This window comes from Cryptomeria japonica, unplaced genomic scaffold, assembly GCF_030272615.1.
Source record: "Cryptomeria japonica unplaced genomic scaffold, Sugi_1.0 HiC_scaffold_87, whole genome shotgun sequence".
Taxonomy (NCBI): Eukaryota; Viridiplantae; Streptophyta; class Pinopsida; order Cupressales; family Cupressaceae; genus Cryptomeria; species Cryptomeria japonica.
Window position 1 is genome coordinate 288,526 of NW_026728909.1, and position 26,675 is coordinate 315,200.

The 26,675-nt window shown below is 35.7% G+C and overlaps 4 protein-coding genes across 4 annotated transcripts; 2 read left to right on the top strand and 2 right to left on the bottom strand.

Annotated features, from left to right (window-relative positions):
• Positions 1 to 5,183: 5,183 nt before the first annotated feature.
• Positions 5,184 to 6,241, bottom strand: LOC131055986 (pathogenesis-related thaumatin-like protein 3.7). Its single transcript, XM_057990306.2, has 2 exons — positions 6,139 to 6,241; positions 5,184 to 6,036 (listed from the first exon to the last, which is right to left on the bottom strand). The coding sequence occupies exons 1-2, from the start codon at positions 6,203 to 6,205 to the stop codon at positions 5,411 to 5,413; spliced, it is 693 nt and encodes a 230-aa protein (XP_057846289.1). The 5' UTR covers positions 6,206 to 6,241; the 3' UTR covers positions 5,184 to 5,410.
• A 2,329-nt stretch (positions 6,242 to 8,570) lies between these two features.
• Positions 8,571 to 9,354, top strand: LOC131864468 (pathogenesis-related thaumatin-like protein 3.7). The gene is made up of 2 exons (XM_059215239.1): positions 8,571 to 8,637; positions 8,729 to 9,354. The coding sequence occupies exons 1-2, from the start codon at positions 8,571 to 8,573 to the stop codon at positions 9,352 to 9,354; spliced, it is 693 nt and encodes a 230-aa protein (XP_059071222.1).
• Positions 9,355 to 17,518: 8,164 nt separating this feature from the next.
• LOC131055990 (pathogenesis-related thaumatin-like protein 3.7) lies at positions 17,519 to 18,575 on the bottom strand. Its single transcript, XM_057990310.2, has 2 exons — positions 18,473 to 18,575; positions 17,519 to 18,370 (listed from the first exon to the last, which is right to left on the bottom strand). Exons 1-2 carry the CDS (start codon positions 18,537 to 18,539, stop codon positions 17,745 to 17,747), a joined length of 693 nt encoding a protein of 230 aa, XP_057846293.1. The 5' UTR covers positions 18,540 to 18,575; the 3' UTR covers positions 17,519 to 17,744.
• A 2,329-nt stretch (positions 18,576 to 20,904) lies between these two features.
• LOC131864490 (pathogenesis-related thaumatin-like protein 3.7) lies at positions 20,905 to 21,688 on the top strand. The gene is made up of 2 exons (XM_059215260.1): positions 20,905 to 20,971; positions 21,063 to 21,688. Exons 1-2 carry the CDS (start codon positions 20,905 to 20,907, stop codon positions 21,686 to 21,688), a joined length of 693 nt encoding a protein of 230 aa, XP_059071243.1.
• The last annotated feature ends 4,987 nt before the right edge of the window (positions 21,689 to 26,675 follow it).

The following is a 26,675-nucleotide window of genomic DNA, read 5'->3' on the forward strand; positions in this document are numbered from 1 at the left end:
TTGTTTATTGTTGTTGCCTTGGGTATTGTTATTGGTATTTGAAATTGAAGGTCCTTGATTGGTATTTTGTGGATAAGTGTTAGTGCCTTGATTAACACCCTTTTGATTTTTGTTAGATTGTGGATTACCTCATAAAGCTAATACTGGTTGTTTGGACTTCATATCATTAGCATCAGCTCCTCCATCATTAACAATGTTTTTGTTTCTTGTCCAAAATCTTGATTTGTCTAAAGTGTTGTTGTTATTTTTATTGTTAAAGGAGTGAGTGTTGGATGAGTTAATTCCTTCCTTAAATAACTTCAATGTTCCTTTCTTGATGTAGGCTTCCTCTACTTGGATTCCATTTTCTATCAACTTGGTAAAAGCTGGTATGCATTGGAGCTTGAGTTGATAACACATCTCACTATTTAGATTGTCAATAAAGATCTCCATCTTTTCCTTTTCAGGCATGTCTCGAGGATATCTCGAAACCATACGTCTCCAACACTGAAGAAACACCATGAATGTTTCATTGCTTTTTTGTTTGGTGTTGCATACATCCAACATGGTGATTGCATCCTAAATATTATAGGAGTATTTTGTGATAAATTTGTTTACAAACTCATCAAATGATCTGATGGGAAGTGTAAGTTTAGACAACCACTCCATTGTTTTCCCTCCCAAACTTCTTGGGAATAGTCTCATTAAGAATCATCGTGAGAAAACTCTAGGCTTATGGTACAAAATTCCCGAACATGATTGCGAGGATCACTTTTAGCATCGTATTTGTCGTACTTTCGCATATCTGAATTTGGGGGAAAAGGTATCATGTTTAATCTCCTGTCAAAGGAGTAAGGACAGATTTCATCCAAGGAGTATCGCATTGTGGTCCCTTGTTGCATGTTCTACATTTGCCTTTGCAGCATTTGGATTTGTTGTGTAAGAGTGACCATGGGTGCATTTGTATGTCGAGGGAAACCTTCCCCCTTTCATTAAGATTATCCTGAGGTCGGCCATGGTTGTGTTCGGGGGTGTTATTTTGTTCATGCATGATTTATGGGCCATGTGTTTCTTCTTCTATTTTTTGGTCTTGATAGGCATAATTTCTAGACCTTGTTCTAAAAATTCTTTCAGCGACATTCCTTAAGTTTTCGGTATTAAAATCTTTAGGAAGTGTAACTCCTTTTCTAGTTAGCATGAGCATATATTTTTCCTCGTTTGCTTCAATAAGTCTTTCCATGAGCCTTTGGAATGAGGGGTTTTCTTGACATTCTTGGAGTTGTCATTCCTAAGTCACTTTGCTCAATGATTTGAGAGAAAAGACATTGACTTGAGGGATCATGTTAGATAGAGAACAATGGAACATCCCTTGGGAAGTTGAGCTATTCAATATAGCTCCATAACTTGCACCAAGAGTCCCATTGGTGTGTGGATCTTTTGGAACCTTAATTTTACGTTTCTGTACACCACATTTCCTGCACACATTTGTGGCGCCCACCATGGGGCCGAACCCCATTAATCTTATCATTTTTTTTGTAGGAGCAATATTGCAAGCACGTGGGAAAGCTGGTTTAGCACATTGGGACCTTTCTTTAGTGCGTAGAAACATTAGTTAGTGCTTCTAGTATACTATTTAGTGAAGACCTCTCCACTAGCACATTTAGACTTTTTGTTAGCACCTGATATTCTGGTTGTATTCTATATCATCATAACGCATTCGACAAACATAGTAGAACATTCGGTAACCATCTTAGCGCATAGAAGTCATTTTGTAGCACATTTTCATGTTTTTGTAGTGCATCTGCACGTTTCTGTAGCTCACCTGTGCAATAGTCTAATGCATAGCTCTAACAAAGGAAAACGCAAAACTGTAATCGAAGAAAGAAAATTTTAGGCTTGTGAAGCCCACCCTCAGAATTTGATTATTTTGCTAACTGATTTTGTTCAGGTTCAAACCTTTTTCTGCAGGAGCAATAGGAGTTAGTTTAAGTTTTTCTTTTCTTTCTTTCAAAAGTTAGTTAAAAAGAACTCACCCTCTTTTTTATTGCAAAAGCTTAAAATAAACCTCATAAGTTCTTTGGGATGTTTAAAATGAACTTCATACTTTCCTTTGGTATTTAAAACAAAACTTCATCTTTTTCTTATTGCATGGGTAAAAAGAACAACAAAGAAAAAAATTTCATTCTTCCAAGTTAGGAAAACACTTCGTTCGGGTTTTAAAAGAACAACAAATTTACTTTTCAATCAACAAAGGTAAAAAGAAATTCACCTTCCTTTGGTGCCTAAAAGGATTCATTTTAATTTATTGCAAAAGTAAAAGAAACTCATCTTTATTTTGTGCAAGGAAAAAGGGAAAGTTCTCACTTATCAACTTTAATTTTGTTGACCAAAATCACGATTTCTTTTGTTGACCAGGATTTCCAATTTTTTGATAGAAAATCATTGCTATAAAAGGTTAAAAAGAACACCATACTTTTTGGAGCAAAATCTCCAAACAGAAGTTAGCAAATCATTTCTTTGAAAGGTTAAAAAGAACACTTGAGTGCCTTGTCTCGAAAGTGGAAAGTATATGCTCTCCCCTTAATTGGGTGACCAAAATGCCAAACCACTCTTTCATGCTTTCTTCATTTCAAGCAGTTAAATCATTTAGCAAGCCTGTCATCCCGAGTTTCTCTTAGAGTGCCATTTAAATGGTCGGTGAGAAGGGAATGACCTAATTTCGAGCCCCATGGTGGGTGCCAGAAATGTTTGTGGGAAATGCAGTGGTGTACAAAAACATAAAATTCAGGTTCCAAAAGATCCACACACCAATGGGACTCTTGGTGCAAGTTATGAAGCTATATTGAATAGCTCAACTTCCCAAGGGATGTTCCATTGTTCTCTATCTCACAGGATCCCTCAAGTCAATGTCTTTTCTCTCAAATCACGGAGCAAAGTGACTTAGGAATAACAACTCCAAGAATGGGTGATGTTTGATTAATTTACCATGATTTCATTCCTAGATATGTATGATATTGAATCTATGATGATTTTAAACTAGTATGAATTTTATGTTATGATAAAGATTAGCAATCCTCTCCTAACAATATATACTAGTCTAACATGGATATGCTATGATATTTAAAATTACTTCTAAAATGCTATTAAGATGATTTTATCAAAGAGAGGCTAAATGCTCAGTAAAATGACTATAGATTACATGCATGAAACTTGGATATCTCAAAATGAGAGAATGAGAGCTCTATTTATAGGGAAAATAGGGAAATGGATGGTCAAGATTGGATAATCTTAACAAGGGCCAGGATTGAAAGTTATCAATCCATGTTTACAATTCTCACCAATGAAATGGTGACAATTGTCAACAAGAGGTTGCTTGAGAGGAGATGAAATAATAATTAAATGCTTGAGAAGACATGATGGTTACCTTAGGAGCTAAGGGTTAATGTTAGGTTAGGGTTATCCATTGGATAAAGCTTTTACCCAAGCAGTAAACTCTTGTGCAAGGGTTAAAGGGATAACCAAAGTTAAAGCCATGAATGTTTTATGAGACCCTTGGGTTAGATGAGGGTTGAGTTAGAGAGAAAGTCTCTAGCCATGAAAGAAGGTTGAGTTAACCATTAATGGTTATGAAGACTTTGAGGGTTAACTTGTTGAGGACATAAAGCCTTTAATAGTTATTGAAGACTTTGAGGGTTTGAGAAGTGACTTCCCTTTTCTTAGGGATGTGACAATAATTAGGAGATGGATTAGGCTAAATTAGAATTGATTAGAATAATCTAGAAGGGGTTTAGGGAGGCAAGTGGGAGATGTAGGAAAATGGAAGTGGAGGAAAAAGGAATTTAATTAAAATAAAACTACTTTATTTCAATCAAATAGATGCAACTTGCATAAATACAAGTGAGGGATTTAAATAAATAAATTAGAATTATTTATTTGCAAGGATTAATTTAATTAAATGTAAGTTTAATTAAAAGGGGAGAAGGGGGAATTTAATTAAATAAAGTAATTTATTTAATCAAAGGCTAGAAAAGGCTTAGGTGAACTTAATTAAATAAATTGAGTAATTCATTTAATCAAATAGATGAATATAAAGAATTTAATTAAATAGAAGAATGAGATTAAAATAAATATTAAATATTCATTTAGGAAAGTGGTCAGATTTATACGTCTACAATAATTACTATCATATCACCAATAATGTGATAAAGGCAATTTGTATGTAATATATAGTTACGGAAAAATTTCTCCCATCTTATTATTATAGTTTAAAAATTTTAAATATGTGTATATCCATGCAAATTTATTAGAATCCACTATTATGGATTGAGTTGATACAATATGTATTGGAAAGTAGATTAGTTTTGTGTTGAGTATATTTATTTATTAATTCTTACTCTATCTTATTAGCACCATATGTCCTTGTCACATCAAAGAGTGACATATCTTACTACAAACATAAAATAAATACATAATGAATACATATTTCAAAATTAGAAATATATAACAACTTTCAACTAAAAAATATAAAATTAATTTCAAGTAAAATGAAATAATCTTTCCAAATAAAATAACTCATAACATTTAAATAAAAATAAGAACAAGAAAAAAAAAATGTCAAGTAATATAATTTTAATTATTGTAAAGTAATTTGGCTCATGGGTTCCTTTCCCTATTGAGGTGGTTGGAGATAGGGTGAAGAACTGATAGTGCTAAGTGCAAAAGTGTGTGGACTTCTTAAAGGCCTCCATTAATGTAGTGAGTCTAGATCATGTCAACTCGTCCTTTGCATTCACAAACAACCAAAAACCTAATCAAGATATTCCAAAAGGTAATAATGTGAAAATTGAAACTTAGTTTCTCTAGTATGTTTAGTTTGAATGTAAAGCTGATAAGAGATATTGGATGTAGCTACTATGTAGGATTTTGTCTACGTAAGTAAGAGTAGAGATGCATTCTGGCCCTATTTTAGATTTGTTATTTAATTGAAAAATTTTCAATTTTTAATATATATGGAATGCAACACCCAAAAGTAGCTAGTTTACAAAAAAATCAATTGTGACTCAAAATTTTATTTGATGAATGTAAATAATCTATATTTTAAAATTAAGATTTATAATTCAAAACAAGTAAATATCTGTATTATTTGAATATATATATATATTTAATATATTAGAACTTAAAATGTTAAAAAGATAACTGCATATGGATTAGCTTTTCCTCATTACCCATTAAAATACCGATGGAATTTTATTTACAATAAACTGTGATACTTGGAAACTGGCATGTATACCTTACACCAACCGATGGCTTATTTACATGACTCTACCAAATGATAGTTTATGCCACCATATATCAGATACTAAATACACGGGTGATAAGATCATAGCTGATTATTTGGAGGTTATAATGACTATGATGATCCTATATATATCTAGGGACAGAATACAATACTATAGTCGGTGGTACCAGAGGGGCAGGTGAAAGTGCTGGAAGAATCGTCCTTAGCATAACTGTATGCCTGTGGGCACTGGTTCTTGAACATCATCGAGTAGTTTGTGGCGGGGCAGTTCTTGACATAGGAACCTCTGCAGCAATACTGGTCAGTTTGAAAGACAGTACAGGCACTATTGCATCCACCATTCACCTTCAATTCAGCAGGGCAAGCAGCATTCACGTCGGCTTTGCATGCAGGGGCAGTGCACTGTCCATTTGTAGGATTGATGGAGAGAGGAACGTTGAAGCCGTCAACCAGGGAGACATCGTAGAAGTCCTGGTTGCCATCTCCATTTAGGGTGTACTCGACCAGCGTGGTCGGAACGCCCCCCGAGACTTGGCAGCTCAGTTGGCCGTTGCAGTCACCAGTTTGACAGGTTCCTCGGCCGCTCGCATCGAAAGAACAGCCAGTTCGGCCCCAGAATCTTGCCGCCTTTGTCCCTGCCGGCACATCGACGGTCCATGTCTGACCTTGGTCAAGCTGCTGCCCTCCTCCTGGTAGTCCTGCCGCCCAAACTGTGTACCCGCACTGGTTTCGTATATCAAACTTAACTGCCCACGCCTCTGCAACAAAACATACACACACAAAAATTATCGTAAGGCCTAGAGAGATGTATATACCATTCAACAACCTACAACACGTATTATTTTACCAACACATCTTACGTTGCATATGTAAAGATATGGCCAGTCCAGCCACAAGAACAAGCGCAAGATCTGATACCATCGCCATTATACCGTCTGAATTGAACGATTGAATGAAGATAGATAGATTGGGTATATGAGGAGGGATTATTCATTTATATAGAAAAAGATCGCTCCGCCGGTCATGAAGGAAGCAACAGAGGAAGGACCCGGCATGAGAAGGCTAGTATCGTACGCATTCCGGTTACAGAATTCAAGCTTGCATTTATAACATGACTTGACTTCAGGTAAGAGCTGCCCAGTTTCCAACCGTAAGGGTCATCAATATTCAGATAATAGCTGTAATATTAAAGACAACCAAGTTTCACAACAAATCAAACCAACAAAACATAAATAGCCATATGATATGGGAAAAAAAGGATGTTGGATTTAGTTTCATTGAACTTTAACTCTAAAGTAGCCAAATAAATATATAAGGACTTCCTAAAGTTTATTTTTTTATTTATTTTTGTAGCCCCCACCAATATTGTATAATAGACAAATTAGATATGGGACTGAGCATTAAGACTTCTATTTGAAGACCAACCCTAGATAACACCCTTGGCCCTTCAACTATTAATAAATAATTTAGAGCCAACTACCTTAAGAATAAATATATAACGGGGTGAAGGACTCCCTTGTAAGATAAAATAGGACAAGAATGAAATATTGAAAAAAGAATTTAATATGATCTAACAAATATATTTTTCAAATTACCAATATAAACCTGTAAATTGGGAAAGAAATCTAGACTCCTAAAGAGGAATTGCTTATCTACAAAGAGAAAATATTCTCAAGGAGTTTCAAGCCTTTTGCAAATAGGGAAGGGTTGCAAAGAAGATGTAAGGGAGTTTAGATTACTTTCTTAGAATTTCTTAGTCATAGTTAAAATTTTATGTATGATTACTTATTTTTAATCTCATTGTTTGAAACTAAGTATATACAAAGAAAAAAAATCCTAAAATAATCATAAAAAAAATCTCTGACTAGAAAATTTTAAATATTTAGAAAATATAGTTGTCCTTTTAGATTTGCAAATTTCTAAAAAAAACTTGTTCCCCTAGACCTAATCGACATTTCAAGATATTCTTATTTCACTATTGATAATAATTTAGTCTATTTTTTTAAATCATAAGTTCATATTCCACTACTTATTTAACATTTTTATTTGAAAGCAAATAATACCTATTTAAAAATTAAACCAATTTTTTGAAATTATTATAATATTAGTTACAAAAGTCAATTAAAATGTATATTTTTCAAATATTAAATTTTAAACTATTGATATGTTGAGTATTAATTAATAAGTTGTAATCTCACTTTTAATTATCGACAAACTTGAAAAATTTATAAATACATTAATAAACATAAAATTTTAAAAATAGATTGAGAAACATTCATAAGAAAACAAAGTATATAATTTAGAAAAATGGATCAATCAAACAAAATATCAAGTTTAACCAAAAGAAATTGTAAGCTTTTCCAATTTGATTCTATGAACTTAACATCTTCTTCAAATAATTTTTCTACAGTTTTTTGTTTGAACATTATTTATTAATAAATTGTATTCTCACTTTTAATTACTAATAAACTTAAATAAATTTATAAATACATTAATAAGAATAAATTTAAAAAATAGATTTAAAAACATTTATAAGAAAACAAAATATATAATTTTTAAAAAGTGGGTCAATCAAACAAAATATCAAGTTTAAGCAAAAGAAATTCTATGAAGTTAAAATCTTTATCAAGATAATTTTACATCTTCCGATTTGATTCTTAGGCTACCTTGGCTTTTCAAGTCACTGAAATAGTTAGGATCAAAAACTGGCCAGCTGTTACCTAGAGTCATTTCATGTATTCAATGCAGGTTTGAGTTCTGATAAACCAGGGCTCTCGTAGCATCCACGGCTTCTCAGCCGGGTCCATGCTAGTTTGCTTCCTTCTGAAGTTATTACGGTCGGAAACTGGGCAGCGGTTACCTGAAGTCAAGTCATGCACTAAATGCAACCTGAAGTCAAGTCATGCACTAAATGTAAGTTTGAATTCTAATAACAAGGGCTTTCGTACGATGCATTGACAATTCTATGAATACAATACATGTTACACATTTTATGCATATAATACATGTTGCATATACATATAACTGCATCTAGATGCATCTTAGAATCTTATTCATACAATGCATGTTACACATCCTATGCATATAATGCATTTTACATAGACATATAACTACATGCAGATGCATCGTAGAAGCTGGATAGAGGGTGCCCTCGTACGTCACACTACTGCTCAGACTGAGTCCATGCTTCCTTCGTGTCTGCCCGGGAGATCTTTTCCTATATAAATGATGAATCCTTCTTCATATACTCAATCTATCCATCTTCATTCGACCGTTCAATACAGACGGTATAATGGCAACAGTATCAGATCTTGTGCTTATTCTTGTGGCTGGACTGGCTATATATCTTCAGATGCAAGGTAAGCTGTATTGGTAACATAAGAGTTTTAGATTGAATACACTATATATCCGAGGTTCACAATAATAATATGCGTGTGTTTTTTGTTGCAGAGGCGGCAGCAGTTAAGTTTGAGATAACGAACCAGTGCAGGTACACGGTTTGGGCGGCAGGATTACCCGGCGGAGGGCAGCAGCTCGACCAGGGTAAGACATGGACCGTCGATGTGCCGGCAGGGACAAAGGGAGCAAGATTCTGGGGCCGAACCGGCTGCTCTTTTGATGCGAGCGACCGAGGAACCTGTCAAACCGGTGACTGCAACGGCCAATTGAGCTGCCAGGTCTCGGGAGGCATTCCCACCACGCTGGCTGAGTACACCCTCAATGGAGATGGCAACAAGGACTTCTACGACGTCTCCCTGGTGGACGAATTCAACGGTCCTCTCTCCATCAATCCTACAAACGGACAGTGCACTGCCCCTGCATGCAAAGCCGACGTCAATGCTGTTTGCCCTGCTGAGTTGAAGGTGAATGGCGGATGCAATAGTGCCTGCACTGTCTTTCAAACTGACCAGTATTGCTACAGAGGTGCCTATGTCGACAACTGCCCTGCCACAAACTACTCGATGATCTTCAAGAACCAGTGCCCTCAGGCCTACAGTTATGCCAAGGATGATACTTCCAGCACTTTCACCTGCCCTTCTGGAACCACTGACTACAGTATTGTATTCTGTCCCTAAATCTATATAGGAGTATGCTCATCTACATCCTAATAATCAGCTATGAGTGTATCACCTCCGTATTTAGTATCTGATATATGGTGGCATAAACTATCACTCGGTAGTCATATAAATAAGCCATCATTTGTTGTAAGGCGTTAGATGCAATTTTGAAGTATCACAGTTTACTATAAATAAAAGTCCAATATTCTAATGGGCAATTTGAAATAGGTAATTCATATGCAATATCTTTTTATAAATGTCTTTTATTATTTTAGTAGGGAAGGGGTCCTAAACCCTTACAAAAAAAACAAATAAACTAGAGAGCAACGACACAATCGCTGGCATCGGATAGCCAACACCCCAGAAAGCATAGAAACAACTCTCAAAAGTAATAAAACACTAACAATACCCACATAACTAAACATAATAACCCTCTCCAACTTCCTACTATCCATAATACAACTACTAGCATATAACTAAAAAGAGTTCATAATAGTATCAGAGTACTTAATCCACATGAAAACACCCAACATAAGGCATGCAGGCCTGTTTAGATAAAAGTCCATGTTAAAACTAATACTATCATCTTTTGAAATCAACCCAGACCAAAAAAAAGCACCAACCCAATAGCATCCTACTCATCCTTGATGACGTTCCATTCCCGCACAAGACACTACATCAGTTCCTTCTAGATCTTAGGTTACAACATGTCCTCTTTCTGCTCCTCTTGCAGGTTGACATCCTTCATCTTTTTTGCTTTTTTCTTCATCTTTCTCTATCTCAAGACAAACCCCATAACGACATTCTGCATAATTCATCAGTAATAGCACATAGGGAATTCAAGGCCTCTCCCATTAGCTGATGTCCTTGCCTATATTCGTCCATCTTCGCTTTAAGGTTCATGACCTTAACTTGTAGGTTAATTATCTAGTTTTGCTATTATTTGATGCTAAAATTCTCCTCCTCGGTAGGAGAGTCCTGAGAACAGGGCACCATTTCCACATCCTAAAAAAGTATTTTGAAGCAAGGATTTTTGTTTTGAATCAACCTTGTCCTCTAGAGAATCACTTAAACCCTTTGAATCCTCCTTACTGTCCTCCCCTTGTTCCTCCCCTTCCACCTGAAATTCCTCATCCTCCCCCCCTCCTCACTAGAGCTCCTGAGTTGTCATCATCATCAAGGGTAAAAGCCTTTGCCGGTTCAGGGGAAACATCTTCGGTTTCAATTTGTTTTTCTTGTCTTTGGCGAGCAGATGAGCCGACCTTCTTTCACCAAAGTGACCCTCCTATTTCTCCTTTTCATGCAGGTTATCTTTCACCTAATCTCATAGTTCTTACAAGATGAAAAATCAGACACCAATAATATCTATAGGTCCATTGCTATTGTATCCCATCCGTCGTATGATCAGGAATCATTAACCATATTGTTGTGTTGGTATGGCCACCTCTAGAGTAGCAGCTCTGACCTCTTCCTCATCCTTGTATAGCCAACTAAGGATGTCTTTCCCTTATGATTCATTTGCTAGTGTGCCCAATTGGATAAATTTTCCATCAAACTTGGTGATGGGTTGTGTTGATTGATGTGTCGATGCAGAAGGTTGTCCATGAGATTTTGGTGATGTTGGTAATTTTGATAGACACATGGGTTCAAAATAGTATTCTCCCATGCCTTGATCTTTGATTTCAACTTTTGTTTGAAGTCCATGGATAAAGACTTGATTTTTTCTTGATGATGATCTAATGCTAAGGAAGCTGGAGCTTTCCTATTGTGTGGAACTAGGCTGTCTTGAGCTGTCCCCATAGCATTGCAATGTTGAAAAGGATTATTATCGGTAGATATGGAGATTTCCTGTCCATTATATGGGAATTTGACACACTGATGGTATGTTGAAGGCACTACTTGCATTTCATGTATCCAAGGATGACCCAATAGAATATTGTATGTTAAGTCTATGTCTAAGACTTGGCACATAGTGTCCCTTTGTATCAGTCCTACCTAAATAGGTAGTATCACTGTTCCTTTAGATGACTTGTCTTCATCATCATAGGCCTTGATGGTGATCTTTTTGTTTGGATCAATAGACTTCTCAAAGAAGCCTAATGCACGGATAAGCTTTAAAGCACATATATTGAGACCAACTCCTCCATCTATTAATACTCTTTTAACTCGATGTTTGTAGACTAAGACTTTGATATGAAGGGGAGTGTTATGTGGATGACTCAAAGAGACATTATCATGTTGGAAAAGGTGAGTTTATGAGGCCCTGTCATATGAGCCACCATGGCTTGGAATTTTATCAATGTCCAGATCTTGAGGAATGTTTGTTTCAACCAATGCTTGTTCTAAGATATCCTTATCTTTTGGTGAGAACTTGAGCAACTCGAGTATAGATATTTGAGCAGGAGTTCTCTGTAGTTGATAAACCAAATCATATTGAGTATTGGGAATAGTGGTGGATGTTGATGTATGCCCTTTCAAGACGCATTTTTGAGCTTTGGTTGTCACATTGATTGATGCATGGTCTTGTTTGTCCTTGATTTTTATGACATTTATTTGGTTATCATCTATCAATATGTGATTGATGGTGTTGTTGTACAGGTGATTTATACAAGCTCCTCTTGTATCATTTGATGATGGAGCTCCTCCCTTCTTGTAATTTGGAAGAGGATTTTTAAAAGCATCGTGGTCACCGTTTGTTTTGAGACCATCAACCATTAAATCACCTCTATTGATCATATCCTGACCAATATTCTTAAGCCTCATGAAATCATTTGTGTGATGTCCTTTGTTTCGATGAAAATCACAAAAATACGAATCATTCCACCAAGGTGGTTTGACCTGGGGTTCAAAGTTGTTTATGGTCAGTAATGTGATAATTTTGTTCGCCAGGAGTTCTCGAAATGTCAATTCTAAGGTTTTCCCTAATGGTGTGTAGATGTGTCTATTTGGGAAAGTGTTGGTGTTACCTCTTTGGTTTGTATTATTCCCTCAGTTAGCCTTGTTTATTGTTGTTGCCTTGGGTATTGTTATTGGTATTTGAAATTGAAGGTCCTTGATTGGTATTTTGTGGATAAGTGTTAGTGCCTTGATTAACACCCTTTTGATTTTTGTTAGATTGTGGATTACCTCATAAAGCTAATACTGGTTGTTTGGACTTCATATCATTAGCATCAGCTCCTCCATCATTAACAATGTTTTTGTTTCTTGTCCAAAATCTTGATTTGTCTAAAGTGTTGTTGTTATTTTTATTGTTAAAGGAGTGAGTGTTGGATGAGTTAATTCCTTCCTTAAATAACTTCAATGTTCCTTTCTTGATGTAGGCTTCCTCTACTTGGATTCCATTTTCTATCAACTTGGTAAAAGCTGGTATGCATTGGAGCTTGAGTTGATAACACATCTCACTATTTAGATTGTCAATAAAGATCTCCATCTTTTCCTTTTCAGGCATGTCTCGAGGATATCTTGAAACCATACGTCTCCAACACTGAAGAAACACCATGAATGTTTCATTGCTTTTTTGTTTGGTGTTGCATACATCCAACATGGTGATTGCATCCTAAATATTATAGGAGTATTTTGTGATAAATTTGTTTACAAACTCATCAAATGATCTGATGGGAAGTGTAAGTTTAGACAACCACTCCATTGTTTTCCCTCCCAAACTTCTTGGGAATAGTCTCATTAAGAATCATCGTGAGAAAACTCTAGGCTTATGGTACAAAATTCCCGAACATGATTGCGAGGATCACTTTTAGCATCGTATTTGTCGTACTTTCGCATATCTGAATTTGGGGGAAAAGGTATCATGTTTAATCTCCTGTCAAAGGAGTAAGGACAGATTTCATCCAAGGAGTATCGCATTGTGGTCCCTTGTTGCATGTTCTACATTTGCCTTTGCAGCATTTGGATTTGTTGTGTAAGAGTGACCATGGGTGCATTTGTATGTCGAGGGAAACCTTCCCCCTTTCATTAAGATTATCCTGAGGTCGGCCATGGTTGTGTTCGGGGGTGTTATTTTGTTCATGCATGATTTATGGGCCATGTGTTTCTTCTTCTATTTTTTGGTCTTGATAGGCATAATTTCTAGACCTTGTTCTAAAAATTCTTTCAGCGACATTCCTTAAGTTTTCGGTATTAAAATCTTTAGGAAGTGTAACTCCTTTTCTAGTTAGCATGAGCATATATTTTTCCTCGTTTGCTTCAATAAGTCTTTCCATGAGCCTTTGGAATGAGGGGTTTTCTTGACATTCTTGGAGTTGTCATTCCTAAGTCACTTTGCTCAATGATTTGAGAGAAAAGACATTGACTTGAGGGATCATGTTAGATAGAGAACAATGGAACATCCCTTGGGAAGTTGAGCTATTCAATATAGCTCCATAACTTGCACCAAGAGTCCCATTGGTGTGTGGATCTTTTGGAACCTTAATTTTACGTTTCTGTACACCACATTTCCTGCACACATTTGTGGCGCCCACCATGGGGCCGAACCCCATTAATCTTATCATTTTTTTTGTAGGAGCAATATTGCAAGCACGTGGGAAAGCTGGTTTAGCACATTGGGACCTTTCTTTAGTGCGTAGAAACATTAGTTAGTGCTTCTAGTATACTATTTAGTGAAGACCTCTCCACTAGCACATTTAGACTTTTTGTTAGCACCTGATATTCTGGTTGTATTCTATATCATCATAACGCATTCGACAAACATAGTAGAACATTCGGTAACCATCTTAGCGCATAGAAGTCATTTTGTAGCACATTTTCATGTTTTTGTAGTGCATCTGCACGTTTCTGTAGCTCACCTGTGCAATAGTCTAATGCATAGCTCTAACAAAGGAAAACGCAAAACTGTAATCGAAGAAAGAAAATTTTAGGCTTGTGAAGCCCACCCTCAGAATTTGATTATTTTGCTAACTGATTTTGTTCAGGTTCAAACCTTTTTCTGCAGGAGCAATAGGAGTTAGTTTAAGTTTTTCTTTTCTTTCTTTCAAAAGTTAGTTAAAAAGAACTCACCCTCTTTTTTATTGCAAAAGCTTAAAATAAACCTCATAAGTTCTTTGGGATGTTTAAAATGAACTTCATACTTTCCTTTGGTATTTAAAACAAAACTTCATCTTTTTCTTATTGCATGGGTAAAAAGAACAACAAAGAAAAAAATTTCATTCTTCCAAGTTAGGAAAACACTTCGTTCGGGTTTTAAAAGAACAACAAATTTACTTTTCAATCAACAAAGGTAAAAAGAAATTCACCTTCCTTTGGTGCCTAAAAGGATTCATTTTAATTTATTGCAAAAGTAAAAGAAACTCATCTTTATTTTGTGCAAGGAAAAAGGGAAAGTTCTCACTTATCAACTTTAATTTTGTTGACCAAAATCACGATTTCTTTTGTTGACCAGGATTTCCAATTTTTTGATAGAAAATCATTGCTATAAAAGGTTAAAAAGAACACCATACTTTTTGGAGCAAAATCTCCAAACAGAAGTTAGCAAATCATTTCTTTGAAAGGTTAAAAAGAACACTTGAGTGCCTTGTCTCGAAAGTGGAAAGTATATGCTCTCCCCTTAATTGGGTGACCAAAATGCCAAACCACTCTTTCATGCTTTCTTCATTTCAAGCAGTTAAATCGTTTAGCAAGCCTGTCATCCCGAGTTTCTCTTAGAGTGCCATTTAAATGGTCGGTGAGAAGGGAATGACCTAATTTCGAGCCCCATGGTGGGTGCCAGAAATGTTTGTGGGAAATGCAGTGGTGTACAAAAACATAAAATTCAGGTTCCAAAAGATCCACACACCAATGGGACTCTTGGTGCAAGTTATGAAGCTATATTGAATAGCTCAACTTCCCAAGGGATGTTCCATTGTTCTCTATCTCACAGGATCCCTCAAGTCAATGTCTTTTCTCTCAAATCACGGAGCAAAGTGACTTAGGAATAACAACTCCAAGAATGGGTGATGTTTGATTAATTTACCATGATTTCATTCCTAGATATGTATGATATTGAATCTATGATGATTTTAAACTAGTATGAATTTTATGTTATGATAAAGATTAGCAATCCTCTCCTAACAATATATACTAGTCTAACATGGATATGCTATGATATTTAAAATTACTTCTAAAATGCTATTAAGATGATTTTATCAAAGAGAGGCTAAATGCTCAGTAAAATGACTATAGATTACATGCATGAAACTTGGATATCTCAAAATGAGAGAATGAGAGCTCTATTTATAGGGAAAATAGGGAAATGGATGGTCAAGATTGGATAATCTTAACAAGGGCCAGGATTGAAAGTTATCAATCCATGTTTACAATTCTCACCAATGAAATGGTGACAATTGTCAACAAGAGGTTGCTTGAGAGGAGATGAAATAATAATTAAATGCTTGAGAAGACATGATGGTTACCTTAGGAGCTAAGGGTTAATGTTAGGTTAGGGTTATCCATTGGATAAAGCTTTTACCCAAGCAGTAAACTCTTGTGCAAGGGTTAAAGGGATAACCAAAGTTAAAGCCATGAATGTTTTATGAGACCCTTGGGTTAGATGAGGGTTGAGTTAGAGAGAAAGTCTCTAGCCATGAAAGAAGGTTGAGTTAACCATTAATGGTTATGAAGACTTTGAGGGTTAACTTGTTGAGGACATAAAGCCTTTAATAGTTATTGAAGACTTTGAGGGTTTGAGAAGTGACTTCCCTTTTCTTAGGGATGTGACAATAATTAGGAGATGGATTAGGCTAAATTAGAATTGATTAGAATAATCTAGAAGGGGTTTAGGGAGGCAAGTGGGAGATGTAGGAAAATGGAAGTGGAGGAAAAAGGAATTTAATTAAAATAAAACTACTTTATTTCAATCAAATAGATGCAACTTGCATAAATACAAGTGAGGGATTTAAATAAATAAATTAGAATTATTTATTTGCAAGGATTAATTTAATTAAATGTAAGTTTAATTAAAAGGGGAGAAGGGGGAATTTAATTAAATAAAGTAATTTATTTAATCAAAGGCTAGAAAAGGCTTAGGTGAACTTAATTAAATAAATTGAGTAATTCATTTAATCAAATAGATGAATATAAAGAATTTAATTAAATAGAAGAATGAGATTAAAATAAATATTAAATATTCATTTAGGAAAGTGGTCAGATTTATACGTCTACAATAATTACTATCATATCACCAATAATGTGATAAAGGCAATTTGTATGTAATATATAGTTACGGAAAAATTTCTCCCATCTTATTATTATAGTTTAAAAATTTTAAATATGTGTATATCCATGCAAATTTATTAGAATCCACTATTATGGATTGAGTTGATACAATATGTATTGGAAAGTAGATTAGTTTTGTGTTGAGTATATTTATTTATTAATTCTTACTCTATCTTATTAGCACCATATGTCCTTGTCACATCAAAGAGTGACATATCTTACTACAAACATAAAATAAATACATAATGAATACATATTTCAAAATTAGAAATATATAACAACTTTCAACTAAAAAATATAAAATTAATTTCAAGTAAAATGAAATAATCTTTCCAAATAAAATAACTCATAACATTTAAATAAAAATAAGAACAAGAAAAAAAAAATGTCAAGTAATATAATTTTAATTATTGTAAAGTAATTTGGCTCATGGGTTCCTTTCCCTATTGAGGTGGTTGGAGATAGGGTGAAGAACTGATAGTGCTAAGTGCAAAAGTGTGTGGACTTCTTAAAGGCCTCCATTAATGTAGTGAGTCTAGATCATGTCAACTCGTCCTTTGCATTCACAAACAACCAAAAACCTAATCAAGATATTCCAAAAGGTAATAATGTGAAAATTGAAACTTAGTTTCTCTAGTATGTTTAGTTTGAATGTAAAGCTGATAAGAGATATTGGATGTAGCTACTATGTAGGATTTTGTCTACGTAAGTAAGAGTAGAGATGCATTCTGGCCCTATTTTAGATTTGTTATTTAATTGAAAAATTTTCAATTTTTAATATATATGGAATGCAACACCCAAAAGTAGCTAGTTTACAAAAAAATCAATTGTGACTCAAAATTTTATTTGATGAATGTAAATAATCTATATTTTAAAATTAAGATTTATAATTCAAAACAAGTAAATATCTGTACTATTTGAATATATATATATATTTAATATATTAGAACTTAAAATGTTAAAAAGATAACTGCATATGGATTAGCTTTTCCTCATTACCCATTAAAATACCGATGGAATTTTATTTACAATAAACTGTGATACTTGGAAACTGGCATGTATACCTTACACCAACCGATGGCTTATTTACATGACTCTACCAAATGATAGTTTATGCCACCATATATCAGATACTAAATACACGGGTGATAAGATCATAGCTGATTATTTGGAGGTTATAATGACTATGATGATCCTATATATATCTAGGGACAGAATACAATACTATAGTCGGTGGTACCAGAGGGGCAGGTGAAAGTGCTGGAAGAATCGTCCTTAGCATAACTGTATGCCTGTGGGCACTGGTTCTTGAACATCATCGAGTAGTTTGTGGCGGGGCAGTTCTTGACATAGGAACCTCTGCAGCAATACTGGTCAGTTTGAAAGACAGTACAGGCACTATTGCATCCACCATTCACCTTCAATTCAGCAGGGCAAGCAGCATTCACGTCGGCTTTGCATGCAGGGGCAGTGCACTGTCCATTTGTAGGATTGATGGAGAGAGGAACGTTGAAGCCGTCAACCAGGGAGACATCGTAGAAGTCCTGGTTGCCATCTCCATTTAGGGTGTACTCGACCAGCGTGGTCGGAACGCCCCCCGAGACTTGGCAGCTCAGTTGGCCGTTGCAGTCACCAGTTTGACAGGTTCCTCGGCCGCTCGCATCGAAAGAACAGCCAGTTCGGCCCCAGAATCTTGCCGCCTTTGTCCCTGCCGGCACATCGACGGTCCATGTCTGACCTTGGTCAAGCTGCTGCCCTCCTCCTGGTAGTCCTGCCGCCCAAACTGTGTACCCGCACTGGTTTCGTATATCAAACTTAACTGCCCACGCCTCTGCAACAAAACATACACACACAAAAATTATCGTAAGGCCTAGAGAGATGTATATACCATTCAACAACCTACAACACGTATTATTTTACCAACACATCTTACGTTGCATATGTAAAGATATGGCCAGTCCAGCCACAAGAACAAGCGCAAGATCTGATACCATCGCCATTATACCGTCTGAATTGAACGATTGAATGAAGATAGATAGATTGGGTATATGAGGAGGGATTATTCATTTATATAGAAAAAGATCGCTCCGCCGGTCATGAAGGAAGCAACAGAGGAAGGACCCGGCATGAGAAGGCTAGTATCGTACGCATTCCGGTTACAGAATTCAAGCTTGCATTTATAACATGACTTGACTTCAGGTAAGAGCTGCCCAGTTTCCAACCGTAAGGGTCATCAATATTCAGATAATAGCTGTAATATTAAAGACAACCAAGTTTCACAACAAATCAAACCAACAAAACATAAATAGCCATATGATATGGGAAAAAAAGGATGTTGGATTTAGTTTCATTGAACTTTAACTCTAAAGTAGCCAAATAAATATATAAGGACTTCCTAAAGTTTATTTTTTTATTTATTTTTGTAGCCCCCACCAATATTGTATAATAGACAAATTAGATATGGGACTGAGCATTAAGACTTCTATTTGAAGACCAACCCTAGATAACACCCTTGGCCCTTCAACTATTAATAAATAATTTAGAGCCAACTACCTTAAGAATAAATATATAACGGGGTGAAGGACTCCCTTGTAAGATAAAATAGGACAAGAATGAAATATTGAAAAAAGAATTTAATATGATCTAACAAATATATTTTTCAAATTACCAATATAAACCTGTAAATTGGGAAAGAAATCTAGACTCCTAAAGAGGAATTGCTTATCTACAAAGAGAAAATATTCTCAAGGAGTTTCAAGCCTTTTGCAAATAGGGAAGGGTTGCAAAGAAGATGTAAGGGAGTTTAGATTACTTTCTTAGAATTTCTTAGTCATAGTTAAAATTTTATGTATGATTACTTATTTTTAATCTCATTGTTTGAAACTAAGTATATACAAAGAAAAAAAATCCTAAAATAATCATAAAAAAAATCTCTGACTAGAAAATTTTAAATATTTAGAAAATATAGTTGTCCTTTTAGATTTGCAAATTTCTAAAAAAAACTTGTTCCCCTAGACCTAATCGACATTTCAAGATATTCTTATTTCACTATTGATAATAATTTAGTCTATTTTTTTAAATCATAAGTTCATATTCCACTACTTATTTAACATTTTTATTTGAAAGCAAATAATACCTATTTAAAAATTAAACCAATTTTTTGAAATTATTATAATATTAGTTACAAAAGTCAATTAAAATGTATATTTTTCAAATATTAAATTTTAAACTATTGATATGTTGAGTATTAATTAATAAGTTGTAATCTCACTTTTAATTATCGACAAACTTGAAAAATTTATAAATACATTAATAAACATAAAATTTTAAAAATAGATTGAGAAACATTCATAAGAAAACAAAGTATATAATTTAGAAAAATGGATCAATCAAACAAAATATCAAGTTTAACCAAAAGAAATTGTAAGCTTTTCCAATTTGATTCTATGAACTTAACATCTTCTTCAAATAATTTTTCTACAGTTTTTTGTTTGAACATTATTTATTAATAAATTGTATTCTCACTTTTAATTACTAATAAACTTAAATAAATTTATAAATACATTAATAAGAATAAATTTAAAAAATAGATTTAAAAACATTTATAAGAAAACAAAATATATAATTTTTAAAAAGTGGGTCAATCAAACAAAATATCAAGTTTAAGCAAAAGAAATTCTATGAAGTTAAAATCTTTATCAAGATAATTTTACATCTTCCGATTTGATTCTTAGGCTACCTTGGCTTTTCAAGTCACTGAAATAGTTAGGATCAAAAACTGGCCAGCTGTTACCTAGAGTCATTTCATGTATTCAATGCAGGTTTGAGTTCTGATAAACCAGGGCTCTCGTAGCATCCACGGCTTCTCAGCCGGGTCCATGCTAGTTTGCTTCCTTCTGAAGTTATTACGGTCGGAAACTGGGCAGCGGTTACCTGAAGTCAAGTCATGCACTAAATGCAACCTGAAGTCAAGTCATGCACTAAATGTAAGTTTGAATTCTAATAACAAGGGCTTTCGTACGATGCATTGACAATTCTATGAATACAATACATGTTACACATTTTATGCATATAATACATGTTGCATATACATATAACTGCATCTAGATGCATCTTAGAATCTTATTCATACAATGCATGTTACACATCCTATGCATATAATGCATTTTACATAGACATATAACTACATGCAGATGCATCGTAGAAGCTGGATAGAGGGTGCCCTCGTACGTCACACTACTGCTCAGACTGAGTCCATGCTTCCTTCGTGTCTGCCCGGGAGATCTTTTCCTATATAAATGATGAATCCTTCTTCATATACTCAATCTATCCATCTTCATTCGACCGTTCAATACAGACGGTATAATGGCAACAGTATCAGATCTTGTGCTTATTCTTGTGGCTGGACTGGCTATATATCTTCAGATGCAAGGTAAGCTGTATTGGTAACATAAGAGTTTTAGATTGAATACACTATATATCCGAGGTTCACAATAATAATATGCGTGTGTTTTTTGTTGCAGAGGCGGCAGCAGTTAAGTTTGAGATAACGAACCAGTGCAGGTACACGGTTTGGGCGGCAGGATTACCCGGCGGAGGGCAGCAGCTCGACCAGGGTAAGACATGGACCGTCGATGTGCCGGCAGGGACAAAGGGAGCAAGATTCTGGGGCCGAACCGGCTGCTCTTTTGATGCGAGCGACCGAGGAACCTGTCAAACCGGTGACTGCAACGGCCAATTGAGCTGCCAGGTCTCGGGAGGCATTCCCACCACGCTGGCTGAGTACACCCTCAATGGAGATGGCAACAAGGACTTCTACGACGTCTCCCTGGTGGACGAATTCAACGGTCCTCTCTCCATCAATCCTACAAACGGACAGTGCACTGCCCCTGCATGCAAAGCCGACGTCAATGCTGTTTGCCCTGCTGAGTTGAAGGTGAATGGCGGATGCAATAGTGCCTGCACTGTCTTTCAAACTGACCAGTATTGCTACAGAGGTGCCTATGTCGACAACTGCCCTGCCACAAACTACTCGATGATCTTCAAGAACCAGTGCCCTCAGGCCTACAGTTATGCCAAGGATGATACTTCCAGCACTTTCACCTGCCCTTCTGGAACCACTGACTACAGTATTGTATTCTGTCCCTAAATCTATATAGGAGTATGCTCATCTACATCCTAATAATCAGCTATGAGTGTATCACCTCCGTATTTAGTATCTGATATATGGTGGCATAAACTATCACTCGGTAGTCATATAAATAAGCCATCATTTGTTGTAAGGCGTTAGATGCAATTTTGAAGTATCACAGTTTACTATAAATAAAAGTCCAATATTCTAATGGGCAATTTGAAATAGGTAATTCATATGCAATATCTTTTTATAAATGTCTTTTATTATTTTAGTAGGGAAGGGGTCCTAAACCCTTACAAAAAAAACAAATAAACTAGAGAGCAACGACACAATCGCTGGCATCGGATAGCCAACACCCCAGAAAGCATAGAAACAACTCTCAAAAGTAATAAAACACTAACAATACCCACATAACTAAACATAATAACCCTCTCCAACTTCCTACTATCCATAATACAACTACTAGCATATAACTAAAAAGAGTTCATAATAGTATCAGAGTACTTAATCCACATGAAAACACCCAACATAAGGCATGCAGGCCTGTTTAGATAAAAGTCCATGTTAAAACTAATACTATCATCTTTTGAAATCAACCCAGACCAAAAAAAAGCACCAACCCAATAGCATCCTACTCATCCTTGATGACGTTCCATTCCCGCACAAGACACTACATCAGTTCCTTCTAGATCTTAGGTTACAACATGTCCTCTTTCTGCTCCTCTTGCAGGTTGACATCCTTCATCTTTTTTGCTTTTTTCTTCATCTTTCTCTATCTCAAGACAAACCCCATAACGACATTCTGCATAATTCATCAGTAATAGCACATAGGGAATTCAAGGCCTCTCCCATTAGCTGATGTCCTTGCCTATATTCGTCCATCTTCGCTTTAAGGTTCATGACCTTAACTTGTAGGTTAATTATCTAGTTTTGCTATTATTTGATGCTAAAATTCTCCTCCTCGGTAGGAGAGTCCTGAGAACAGGGCACCATTTCCACATCCTAAAAAAGTATTTTGAAGCAAGGATTTTTGTTTTGAATCAACCTTGTCCTCTAGAGAATCACTTAAACCCTTTGAATCCTCCTTACTGTCCTCCCCTTGTTCCTCCCCTTCCACCTGAAATTCCTCATCCTCCCCCCCTCCTCACTAGAGCTCCTGAGTTGTCATCATCATCAAGGGTAAAAGCCTTTGCCGGTTCAGGGGAAACATCTTCGGTTTCAATTTGTTTTTCTTGTCTTTGGCGAGCAGATGAGCCGACCTTCTTTCACCAAAGTGACCCTCCTATTTCTCCTTTTCATGCAGGTTATCTTTCACCTAATCTCATAGTTCTTACAAGATGAAAAATCAGACACCAATAATATCTATAGGTCCATTGCTATTGTATCCCATCCGTCGTATGATCAGGAATCATTAACCATATTGTTGTGTTGGTATGGCCACCTCTAGAGTAGCAGCTCTGACCTCTTCCTCATCCTTGTATAGCCAACTAAGGATGTCTTTCCCTTATGATTCATTTGCTAGTGTGCCCAATTGGATAAATTTTCCATCAAACTTGGTGATGGGTTGTGTTGATTGATGTGTCGATGCAGAAGGTTGTCCATGAGATTTTGGTGATGTTGGTAATTTTGATAGACACATGGGTTCAAAATAGTATTCTCCCATGCCTTGATCTTTGATTTCAACTTTTGTTTGAAGTCCATGGATAAAGACTTGATTTTTTCTTGATGATGATCTAATGCTAAGGAAGCTGGAGCTTTCCTATTGTGTGGAACTAGGCTGTCTTGAGCTGTCCCCATAGCATTGCAATGTTGAAAAGGATTATTATCGGTAGATATGGAGATTTCCTGTCCATTATATGGGAATTTGACACACTGATGGTATGTTGAAGGCACTACTTGCATTTCATGTATCCAAGGATGACCCAATAGAATATTGTATGTTAAGTCTATGTCTAAGACTTGGCACATAGTGTCCCTTTGTATCAGTCCTACCTAAATAGGTAGTATCACTGTTCCTTTAGATGACTTGTCTTCATCATCATAGGCCTTGATGGTGATCTTTTTGTTTGGATCAATAGACTTCTCAAAGAAGCCTAATGCACGGATAAGCTTTAAAGCACATATATTGAGACCAACTCCTCCATCTATTAATACTCTTTTAACTCGATGTTTGTAGACTAAGACTTTGATATGAAGGGGAGTGTTATGTGGATGACTCAAAGAGACATTATCATGTTGGAAAAGGTGAGTTTATGAGGCCCTGTCATATGAGCCACCATGGCTTGGAATTTTATCAATGTCCAGATCTTGAGGAATGTTTGTTTCAACCAATGCTTGTTCTAAGATATCCTTATCTTTTGGTGAGAACTTGAGCAACTCGAGTATAGATATTTGAGCAGGAGTTCTCTGTAGTTGATAAACCAAATCATATTGAGTATTGGGAATAGTGGTGGATGTTGATGTATGCCCTTTCAAGACGCATTTTTGAGCTTTGGTTGTCACATTGATTGATGCATGGTCTTGTTTGTCCTTGATTTTTATGACATTTATTTGGTTATCATCTATCAATATGTGATTGATGGTGTTGTTGTACAGGTGATTTATACAAGCTCCTCTTGTATCATTTGATGATGGAGCTCCTCCCTTCTTGTAATTTGGAAGAGGATTTTTAAAAGCATCGTGGTCACCGTTTGTTTTGAGACCATCAACCATTAAATCACCTCTATTGATCATATCCTGACCAATATTCTTAAGCCTCATGAAATCATTTGTGTGATGTCCTTTGTTTCGATGAAAATCACAAAAATACGAATCATTCCACCAAGGTGGTTTGACCTGGGGTTCAAAGTTGTTTATGGTCAGTAATGTGATAATTTTGTTCGCCAGGAGTTCTCGAAATGTCAATTCTAAGGTTTTCCCTAATGGTGTGTAGATGTGTCTATTTGGGAAAGTGTTGGTGTTACCTCTTTGGTTTGTATTATTCCCTCAGTTAGCCTTGTTTATTGTTGTTGCCTTGGGTATTGTTATTGGTATTTGAAATTGAAGGTCCTTGATTGGTATTTTGTGGATAAGTGTTAGTGCCTTGATTAACACCCTTTTGATTTTTGTTAGATTGTGGATTACCTCATAAAGCTAATACTGGTTGTTTGGACTTCATATCATTAGCATCAGCTCCTCCATCATTAACAATGTTTTTGTTTCTTGTCCAAAATCTTGATTTGTCTAAAGTGTTGTTGTTATTTTTATTGTTAAAGGAGTGAGTGTTGGATGAGTTAATTCCTTCCTTAAATAACTTCAATGTTCCTTTCTTGATGTAGGCTTCCTCTACTTGGATTCCATTTTCTATCAACTTGGTAAAAGCTGGTATGCATTGGAGCTTGAGTTGATAACACATCTCACTATTTAGATTGTCAATAAAGATCTCCATCTTTTCCTTTTCAGGCATGTCTCGAGGATATCTCGAAACCATACGTCTCCAACACTGAAGAAACACCATGAATGTTTCATTGCTTTTTTGTTTGGTGTTGCATACATCCAACATGGTGATTGCATCCTAAATATTATAGGAGTATTTTGTGATAAATTTGTTTACAAACTCATCAAATGATCTGATGGGAAGTGTAAGTTTAGACAACCACTCCATTGTTTTCCCTCCCAAACTTCTTGGGAATAGTCTCATTAAGAATCATCGTGAGAAAACTCTAGGCTTATGGTACAAAATTCCCGAACATGATTGCGAGGATCACTTTTAGCATCGTATTTGTCGTACTTTCGCATATCTGAATTTGGGGGAAAAGGTATCATGTTTAATCTCCTGTCAAAGGAGTAAGGACAGATTTCATCCAAGGAGTATCGCATTGTGGTCCCTTGTTGCATGTTCTACATTTGCCTTTGCAGCATTTGGATTTGTTGTGTAAGAGTGACCATGGGTGCATTTGTATGTCGAGGGAAACCTTCCCCCTTTCATTAAGATTATCCTGAGGTCGGCCATGGTTGTGTTCGGGGGTGTTATTTTGTTCATGCATGATTTATGGGCCATGTGTTTCTTCTTCTATTTTTTGGTCTTGATAGGCATAATTTCTAGACCTTGTTCTAAAAATTCTTTCAGCGACATTCCTTAAGTTTTCGGTATTAAAATCTTTAGGAAGTGTAACTCCTTTTCTAGTTAGCATGAGCATATATTTTTCCTCGTTTGCTTCAATAAGTCTTTCCATGAGCCTTTGGAATGAGGGGTTTTCTTGACATTCTTGGAGTTGTCATTCCTAAGTCACTTTGCTCAATGATTTGAGAGAAAAGACATTGACTTGAGGGATCATGTTAGATAGAGAACAATGGAACATCCCTTGGGAAGTTGAGCTATTCAATATAGCTCCATAACTTGCACCAAGAGTCCCATTGGTGTGTGGATCTTTTGGAACCTTAATTTTACGTTTCTGTACACCACATTTCCTGCACACATTTGTGGCGCCCACCATGGGGCCGAACCCCATTAATCTTATCATTTTTTTTGTAGGAGCAATATTGCAAGCACGTGGGAAAGCTGGTTTAGCACATTGGGACCTTTCTTTAGTGCGTAGAAACATTAGTTAGTGCTTCTAGTATACTATTTAGTGAAGACCTCTCCACTAGCACATTTAGACTTTTTGTTAGCACCTGATATTCTGGTTGTATTCTATATCATCATAACGCATTCGACAAACATAGTAGAACATTCGGTAACCATCTTAGCGCATAGAAGTCATTTTGTAGCACATTTTCATGTTTTTGTAGTGCATCTGCACGTTTCTGTAGCTCACCTGTGCAATAGTCTAATGCATAGCTCTAACAAAGGAAAACGCAAAACTGTAATCGAAGAAAGAAAATTTTAGGCTTGTGAAGCCCACCCTCAGAATTTGATTATTTTGCTAACTGATTTTGTTCAGGTTCAAACCTTTTTCTGCAGGAGCAATAGGAGTTAGTTTAAGTTTTTCTTTTCTTTCTTTCAAAAGTTAGTTAAAAAGAA